The following is a 10,156-nucleotide window of genomic DNA, read 5'->3' as shown; positions in this document are numbered from 1 at the left end:
TTACTGATCTAAAATATCCATATTCAGTCATTTCTGTTTAGCTCTGTTGGACTAAAAGGACTTTCATCATGAAATATGAATATCTCACTTGTTATTCTCAGAAGTATTAAGTAAAAATATTTGGTCATCTGTCTTGTTTTTTCCTACGTTATTTTTTTCTCAAACCAATTCTGTTGTTGCGATTTTTATGTTCTTCTAGCCAATTTGACTTTTGATTTTTGTGAAATTGGCCTTTTCTAGTACCAGCTGAACAAAATTTGGGTTTTAATTAATAAATGCAATTTAGTTTTTATGACATCATGGGAAGACCACACCTACCTAAGCAACATCTGCAGTTCAGTTTTGATGCCCCTTTATTAATTGAGAAGAAGGATGATATAAATTTTCCTTTCCATAGATGGAACAGTTAACCTCTTTCCAACTTAGTCTTTAAAAGCGTGTGGGTGCTTTAGAGCTGTCATTTAGTGATGCATCTCCAAAGTCTCACAAGGTGAAGTGTGATCTGTAGTGTGATCTCTTCACCCTGCCTATGGGTGTTGAGGGAGAAACTCCAGTGACTGGGTGGCTTGTAGCAGGCACTACCAGGCCTGTGATTTCTCTGTTAGAACAAGGTAAACTTGGGTTTGTTTTTTTTAGGAGTTGTGTACACCCAATGGTGTATACAGCTGCAATTTCCACTGTATCTTTCTTTTTTTTTTTTTTTACCCCAGATTGGCAGCATTTTTCCATCTGTCTTGGTTTACAACAGCTTGATTTCATCCACATGATGAGTTCTGTAAAAGGTGTAGGTTCCAATTCAACAAAATAAGTAACTTCTTGTGTACCTATGCACACGCTTTGAAATTTAGGAGGAATATAGCCATAGCAGTGTGTAGGCTGTGTTTGAGCTCTAGAGCTTTGTTACTTGATCGATGTAGAGCACAACATCATTCACTAGTCAACCACCTGTAATTCCTCCCCCTCATTTATTATTTGCATATTATTAAAAAAAAAAAAATGACCTGTATGTTATTGTATACGGTATTTTTTCAGAATGGCAAGTGTGATTAGGTATCTTTACTTGCAAATTCCAAAGCTAAATGTGGGTTTTCTCAATAATCCTACAATATAAATTAAAAGGATAATACATTTTATTCTACTGCCAGTGGACTTCAGGGTTTTTTAGGCAATATTCTAGATATCCTTGTAAAATAACGCTTAGGAAAAAAATATTGCTACATCTTCCACTCACTTGACTTAAAAATGAATTTGAAATTGCAACTCTGTGTGGCCTATTACAGGACTTTTTCACTATCTGGTAGGAAGAAGAGCATTAAGGTTTTAATTTCAAAGCAAACCCTCAGATAAATTCCTGACTGATTAATCAGTTAATGTCTTTTTAGAACATGCTTTTCCTCTGCGGTGCCTTTGAGGGATATTTTAATGAAAACTGTCTGGCTTGAAAGTTCTTAGCTGCAGTGATAGCTTAAAAAAAACCTGAAAGGCATAATTTATCTTTCAGTTAATATGCTTAGTGTAAAATATCATTTAATCTAGTAGAAAAGTGAGTGAACAGGAGTTCTTTAGGATTCTTGACTAAAGTTCTGAGCAGCTGAAAAATTAAGGTTTTCAGGAGGTTGAAAAATCATTTGGAATTTAAGGTGAATATCTCATTGTTATGAGATAAACTGTTAGTATTTTACAGAAGTGCAGTTGTTTTTATAAATTTCCCTTGCTTTGCAGTGTAGAAATTTGGGGGTTTAGGGAGTGGGGGTGGTGTTTAGCTTTATGGTAAAAGTTTAAGCTACAATTACTCAAGTGATTTTTAAGTTGTTGAGACGCTACAGACCCACTCAGACTAATTTCAGATTTGGAGACTTTTTTTTTTTTTTTTTCTTTTTAGAGCTATGTGGAAAGTAGATAAATTCTGAGTTATGGACAATCTTTCAGTATCTAGTTTTACTTGACAGCATCCTGTTTATTAGAAGACAGTGCAGAGATGGGAGGTAGTATGTCTTTCAGGTACTTTTGTAGCAATTTGGTCTGATTCTTCATCCATTATTCATTAAGCAATTTTTTTTTTTTTCTTTCAGTTGGATATATTTATGACCTGAATAACAGTGATTCATGGTTATAGTATTTTATCTGAAATTAAAAAGTTTGCTTAATTGTTTAAGTGGTTAAAATTTAACTATGGCAGGAAAAAAAAAAAGCCTTTTTGTTTGAAATAGCTTTCTTCTTCTTTAATGTGTAATATGCATTTAGGGTTCCTGTGTCTTTCCTTCCTTTCTCTGAAGGGAGCTTTATGTCTAGAGCAGGCTTATATCTGAGGTACCATAGTTTGATGTCTGAAATCAGATGGGATAAGAAACAGTGTAAATGTTATCATACTTTAAAGCAAACTTGTTATCAGGTTATAGGAGGTAGTTGTATGAAAAAAAAAAAAAAAAAGTCCTTTATTAACAAGAGTAACAAACTAAAAGTGAGCCTTACAATAAAGAGAAGAAGAAAAAGGAATAAAATAATGAGATTTGGATGGATTTCAATAATACTGATTCTGTTGTGAAAGTATTATAGTTTATAAAGGAGATGAACAGCAAATTTGGGGGCTACTCTAAAATAAGGAAAAAGTCTGACACTGAAACAGAAATCTTTCATTAGATTGATTTTTATAAGCATTTTTAAAATATAATTTTTTCTTACACAAAATAGCACATCATCACATAAACTTCTAGTAAGCCTTTCAAGATCACTCAAGTTTTTTCTTTTTTTTTTTTTTCTAGTTGCATTAAAATCCAACTCTACAAGACCAGAAAGAAATGGCATTCAGGAAAACTGTAGAACAGCAAAACATGGAGAAGGGATGCAGATCCTGGAAGGAGAACTCTTACTGCAGGTATGTTTTGCAGTGGATGTATTATAGAAAGATTTACATTTAAAACCCAAAAATGTATTGTATTTAATGTACCAGTTATTCACTGATGAGATTGAAAAAGGAAGTTTTCTTATTGTCAAGCCTTTCCTCATTTTCTTTATGTTAACACTGTACAGCTCTTGAACTTTTCTCTTATGGTAGTAATGACTTTGAAGAGTGGTTGTTAGACTACAGGGTCCTCTTAACTCTTTCTGAGTCATTTCTTAGAGTTGTTTTTTCCCCATCTCTTTGCATCTATTATTAATAAAGATATTAATATAAAGAAACAATCCTCATAAAGGTCAGATAGGTTAGTCATCTACTGTAAATTTGGTGAGTAATTGTCTAAAAAAACAGTTTCTCTTTAAAAGACCTTGGGCTTGCTGGAATATCTTGCTTTCTCAGTGGTTTGAAAGAACCCAGAGTTCATAGTATAGGTTCAGGACAAATTTTAAAATACTTTCAATAACTTTTAGCAATGTGAACTACTGGAAAGTATTAATGAAAAACATGGGGCTTTTAAATTATATAGTCTAGTTTATAGTCTGTTTTAATGTCCTGGAGTGTCAAAGCATATGAAAAATAATGATATATTACTAGGTCCAGATTAAACTCAAGAAATGACTAATATAAGTATTCCAATGTTCTATTTAGTTTCAAAAAATAGATTTTACTGTGACCTGCAGCTCCATTTGAAATATATTGATAATCTATCACGTTTCCCACTGATGTATCAGAAGTGGCAAATCATTAGGTCAGTCAGAGCCAATGGCTTGCTTAGAACAAAACTAGTTTAACTGTTTAAAGGGTAGAAATGAAAACAGGTTCTAAGAATCGCACAAAACAATTACTGTAAACAATGCTAGTGGAAAATTGTTTCCTAACTGACTAAAAAACTAGGACAGGTATGTAATTTTCTGACCTTAATAAAGTATGACAAAGAACTGTTACAGAGTTACTGCAGGTGAACAGCTTTCTTTTAAATGGAAATCATCTAAAAAGGTACAGTATATAGTTTATATTGGAGACATCTATTTGATGTGAAATTAGTGACTTTTTGACTTCTAAATGGAAGTTATATGATGAAACTGCTATAGCAAACTGCTTTCCAATACGAAAATGAAATTGTTACTGTAAATTCTGCCCCCTTGGGAAGGAAGTAAATGAACTGAATTTCTTAACTGAATTTCTTGGTTTGTAAATATTTTATATTAAAAAAAAAAAAGAGAATGAATATGCAGATAGTTTTCTTAGGGAATGTAAGAAATGATAAGTGATGAAAGTGGGAATTTTCTAAAGATACTGAGCATCAGTAAGATGTAAATAGTGGTTGCATCCCATCTGCCTAAGCTCAGAAGTCTTTTGTGTCACACAGGTTTCTATAAACTATAACTGATGATGAACATTTCCTTTTTATTCTCTATTTTTTGCAAAGGTGGTATGAATATATACCATATTGTTTATATTTGGTTTTATTTGTTCATCACATGTTTTTTCTTGTTTCATAACAAAGAGAAAATAGTGATGTCTTTAATTTTCAATGTGGAAACTGTCTTACCAATTCAATATATTGTGGAAATAGAGATCAAATACATAGATGTGCCTGCCTTAAAATTAAGCTATATCTCCTTTTTAAAAAAATTATTTAAATTACTTCAAAGTCTTATTTTAGATGCGTAGCCTAGTATAGCTAAGCGAGTTTATGGCGTGAAGTTCAAGTCAAATGTCAGTCTCTTAAGAAATTTTTAAAACATCTTAATTCTCACCAGCAATAAAGTTTTGTAATTACGTTTGTATTAGGAATATTGAGAGTATTTTGGAGAAGCACAAATATTACTTCCAATGCTCCAGAACAATAAGCTCATTGAGAAATTTCATTATGCCTTTAAAGATAATAATTTCAGGATTGCATTTTGCCAAAACCTCTGTCAGAACTGATCTCCCATTTATTGGTATACACTGGATACCTGCATGTTTTAAGGAACTTCCAGTAATTTGTTGCAGTAGACTTCTGGGCAAGCAACTTGTATTTTACAGAATTTCTGGTTTACAGACAGCATCTGATTTCTGCAGTAACAATCCTGTTTAAAAATGAACTGCATGCCAGAGCCACTGTAAAATGTGATTGAATTCCAGGTAGAGGAGCCGTTCACCTTTGTCGCAGACTGCACAAAAAAGAACCTTTCCATGGCTTTGTATGAAACAGAGCAGAATAACTGATTTTAACACGTGGGCCAGAATTAGACACTGTGCAGCTCGCAGAAGCTTTATATCAACCACTTGAGGTGAAATGCCCTGCAGAATAGGTCAGCGGAGGACACAAGCACCTGCCATTGTGGCTTCTTGCTCCCTTGGAATTAGTATGAATTTCATCAAAACCAAGAATTTTATGTAATTACCCAAGATTTCTTGGGTCAGCTACACTATTTAATTTCAGATTACTACTTTTTTTTTTTTAGCTCGTACTGTTTTCAGGTGAAGTTCACTAAACTTAAATAGCCTGGTTTTATAGAGCTCGCAACTGTTGATGAGAATAGATTAAGAAATGTCTACACATTAAATAGGTGGTTCACAGCATTTTAAGACCAGTCATTTAATCAGATCTTTAACCTTGACTTAATTAGACTGTATTAGTAAAAGAACAAGAAATAGTAAAACCATATCTTTGCAAAATCTGGAAAAGCAACTATGGTGGTTACCATAGTGTGGGGCTATGGGAGTCAGTGTGTGGAAGAATGGTGCCATTTCATAATAAAAATATATTATGTTGTTAAAGATAGATATAGGATAGCCTTCACTTACTTTGCATTTTCTGTTACTTATGATAACTTTGCATAATAAAGAAGTTCAAAAAATGTGTTTTGAGTATGCTGGCCAAATTTGACTTTGAATGCAGCTGAGGAAATTAAGTGGCACAATATACTTAGTCTAGTCCCTAGAGACAGCCTTTTGTTAAATCTTGACTGAAATCCATAGAAGTACATCGGCACCTTTCAGATGAGCTGCCAAGTCACAAATGTACTGTTTGCTATCACAACAATTGCCATGAACCGTATTGATTGGGAGTTCAGATAAATGCCCTTTGCGTGACTTTGAGTAAGGAGCCGCTTAGTCTGCTGCTTCGTGAAGGGGGAAATCTCTTCAAAAACATTGTTTACTTGCAACAGTCCACTTGTGCAGAGGTTTTCTATTTTAAGTAAGCTATAAAATGGTTTTTTGGACTATATAGGGGATCTTGGTCGCTTGATTTCCTGTCCACTTAGGCCTGTCTGTGCTATGAATAGAACAGATTTTGGGAATCGGTTTGTGACATGGCTCTCGTTCGTGCTGCGGGCAGCTGGGTGTACCAAAGGCTTGAGCCACACAAGCATTGTGAATTACGGTTGACATTAGATAAACCTATAGTTGTTCATACTGCTGTCCCTCATCTCCTGCAGTCAAGAGTAAATAAAAATCATCAACAGGCTTTGGCTTCTCCCCTGAATTTTCCAAAAGAACATTTTTCTTTTTTCATTAGATGCTGTTTTCTTCATTGTGCCCTGTATACTGTAGAGAGATGCAATGAAGAATTCTTCTGTTTATGCTGTTAGATAATGATATGTTTTTGCATGCTTCACATTTTATTGTGAGACTAGGACATAGGTAGACTTACAGCCACAATTATTATCTGGAATTTTGTCTCTGAAGCTGACAGATTGGTGTGTTTCCTCCTCAGGCATTAAATGGTTTTGTATTAGTTGTTACGGCTGATGCTCTGGTTTTTTACGTCTCTTCTACTATCCAAGACTACCTGGGGTTCCAACAAGTAAGTTTGTTTTTTTTTTTTTTTTTTGCAGAGGTTTTACTTAATTTCAGAGGGCATCAGTGTTCATATTTCGGGTCTGATAGTTTGTCTAATAAAAATCTCAGTTTGGGTTGGATTACTTTGAAACCGTATTACTTTTCTATAAGCTTACATAGCTGAAATGGTACCTCAGGCCAAGCACAACAGGAATATAATTTCCAAAGTTGAGTTAGGCAAGATAGGAACTTTTCACACTTAATTAGTCTTTACTGGAACAACTGTTTGAAATTTATACTGTGGTGTTACCCAGTTTATGATGCTGAGTGAGACAGAATTCAATGGGAAGGTAATTATTTTAGTAGAAACCTTTCATACAAAATTAACTCTGTATGCCTTGACGTTTTAAGTATCAACTGAGTGATTTTAGTATTTTTAGAATTTTCGTGTTCTCTGGCTTGTATTTACTTTATTTACTTATTTAGTTCAAAACAAGCATTTTTTTTTAGTGTTTTCCTCCATCCCTTCAGTAGCCAGGAGGCATACGGAAAGGAACAGGAAGACCCATCTCATTAACGCGTGGCTCAGAGGCTGGTGCCAGCAGTGGAATTTTGGGTTTTTCAATCATGGGGCAGTTTACATGGCACCAGGCCTGCTGGAGACAGATGGGGTTCACCTGCATTGGAGCAGGCTGCCCAGGGAAGTGGTTGAGTCTCCATCCCTGGAGGTATTTAAAAGATGGGTAGAGGTGGTGCTTGAGGGCATGATTTAGTGGTGGACTTGGCAGTGATAGGTTAACAGTTAGACTCGATGATCTTAAGGGTCTTTTCCACCCTTAATGATTCTATGATTTACAGCTGTGGCTAACTTCCTTGGGCTTGCAAGCCAGGTACCAAAGTAGTAAAGACCAAGACCCAGTGTGCACAGGTTGCCTTCCTTAGAGAACTCCTGGGATTAGTTTATGTTAAGATGATAGAAGCTTAGTTATAGTTATCAATTTATATCTTTGGTACTGGATGATGATAGATTCAGTTGCTGTCTAAAAATAGGGAGAAACTATGCTTGGTCTGCAATTTTAGCTAACTGATAAGAAATTGGGGAATGTTTGTGTAAAAGACAATATTCCAAACAGAACATTATTATTCCTGGGGTTACAGATTCTTTCAGTGTTGGGGAATGAAGAGAAAAGCTTGGAAAACAAATTGGGTATAAAATTTGTATAGTAGTGGCAATAAATCAAGTGCATGAAGTGAAGTCTTAAAGTTACAAAAACTATCATTTCTGGCAATTTATTCTGGAAAATAGTGATTCTTTTATGAAATTCATCAAAGCAAAATTTGAGCTAGGCTTCTGCTTTTGCCAGCTCATCTTAATTTCCTTAGATCCATGTTTTATTTTAAATATTTTCTGTTTATATAATGGTTGGGTTTTTGATCAATGCAGAAAACAGGCAATTTAACTCCTCTCCGTTGACTGAGGCTTTTCTTGAGTATTTTGGGTGGGTTTTTTCCCCCCTTAATTTCTTTCAACCACTGATCTTGGCTGTTGTTGCTGTGCTGTTTAGATCACATTCCTAACCATGCAATTGGTGGTGATACGAGAACTTAATAATTACAGATTTTAATGCATCCTTAAGGAGTGACAAAGCTTTCAGGCAAACAAAACCATAATCTACTTGGCTTAGTTTTTGGAAGTTGTTTGTCTCAGGATCTTTGGCTTCTTTTGTATTCCTGTAGCACCTAGGATGGGTCAGGTCGAAGTAACAGCTGGCAAGTGCTTTATTTACCAGTATGTAAAATTAAATGATTTAAACAAAACCTAAGCATAACCGTTCCAGGCTTGCTTAGATAAAAGCAGGTAAAGAAATACTTGACATAATGTTATTTTTTTCTAAGGTAATATTTTTTGTTATTATTTCTCATGTTTGCAGTCATGGGTGTGACTGAATTCTTCTCTGTGCTGCTAAAAATCGTTTTGCAAAGCTTTGCCATGTGCATGCGAATGTGTTTTTTTATCTCCGAGCAAAATCCATTTTGCTATATCCATAGCAGTGTTGTCAACCAGACAACTTATGTCATATTGTCATATAAGTTTCTTATTCTTTCTTTCCTGCCTTTTTCCTTTTTGTATGTAGTCTGATATTATACACCAGAGTGTATTTGAATTGATTCACACAGAAGACAGACCTGAGTTTCAACGACAGCTACATTGGGCATTAAATCCTGCCCAGTCTGCAGATTCTGGACCAAGCGTACAAGGTGAGAATGCAGCCAACTTACGTGTTTGCCTGTTTGATTAGTTGGCATTTTTTTAATTTGTGTACATAAGAAAGTTTATATTATTTTACATGAACAAAGGAAGGAATAACATCTTTTAAACTTATTTGAATTTTACAGATATGTTTAGGCAACAGTGGGAATTACTGTTTTTTTGCACTTTAAATAAGCCTGCTATTCATAGCACAACACCATTAAAATACTAATTTTGCTTTAAATTGGGAAACTTTAATTTGGAGTATAAATGACAATGTCTCACATGTCTGATCAGTAGTCCTGTGGTAAACAACAAAGCAGGTAATCCTGTGTGTTTGTGTTGCAAACAGGGCAGTCGGAAGTGGACAGTTTCTTTTGGTGACATAAGGAACAAGGACATTTGATTTGTTTGTGTTCGCCCTCAATTATACAGCTCATCTTTAATCACTGTTTGAATGAGAAAGTGATTTCTCCAAAGTAGTGATCTCTCTTACATCTGCTACTCCTGGTTACAGATCATGACACCAAATTTATTAGCTTAGGAAGGCCAGCAGGCAATTGGGTACAAGACCTTTTTAAGCTCTTCAGGCTGGTAAATCCATTCCATGGCTAAGAATGTGTTAGTTACAGTGTTAATATATGGAATAGTACATTCCTGGTTGTGGAAGAGTTTTACTCTTCCACATCTGTCACTGTTACATGTAGGCTGCCATATAGACCAGTACTTCTCTTGTGAGTAAAAGGGGAAGAGGAATAAAAGATAAAATATATGAGCCTTTAAGACCAAGTACTATGATTGTTAGAGCATCAGATTGTCATGTTATTGACTGATGCTTAAGCGACCTGCTATATTGGGAGACATGTTGTTTACATATCGGAACAGGGATGTGTTGGTACAGATAGTTACGTGTAATATGGGAAGTGTATGCCTGCCTGATGATAATGACAAATCTGTTGAGACAACTGTAATGCTCCATTTTGCACAACAGTTGTTTAAATACATGGGTGAAGCTCTATGTTACTCTAAGTTACTTGGGTATAGACAAGTTTGGTTTTTTTAATCCAGAAAATGTCCATATTATTTTTTAATAAATCTATCATTCATAAAGCAACTTGATTTAAAACTCTAACAGTTTCCCATTTAATATTTTATAGTAAAGAAATGCCATGATTTCATAGAGAAATAAAAAATGGCAAATGTTACTTACTTGTTTGGCCCACAGCTCAGTA

The 10,156-nt window shown here is 34.7% G+C and overlaps 1 protein-coding gene across 1 annotated transcript in view; it reads left to right on the top strand.

The window, feature by feature from the left end:
* Nucleotides 1-10,156, top strand: part of AHR (aryl hydrocarbon receptor) — a 43,776-nt gene that overhangs the window by 15,908 nt on the left and 17,712 nt on the right. Inside the window, exons 3-5 of the mRNA XM_082328574.1 lie at nt 2,763-2,875; nt 6,609-6,698; nt 8,809-8,932. Of these exons, the coding sequence (XP_082184700.1) occupies nt 2,763-2,875; nt 6,609-6,698; nt 8,809-8,932 (327 nt within the window). The remainder of the gene's footprint in view (nt 1-2,762; nt 2,876-6,608; nt 6,699-8,808; nt 8,933-10,156) is intronic.

The sequence above is a fragment of the Platalea leucorodia genome, assembly GCF_965183815.1.
Source record: "Platalea leucorodia genome assembly, chromosome: 1".
NCBI lineage: Eukaryota > Metazoa > Chordata > Aves > Pelecaniformes > Threskiornithidae > Platalea > Platalea leucorodia.
Note: the sequence above shows the minus strand (reverse complement) of the source record. Positions and strands in the feature narration are given on the sequence as shown.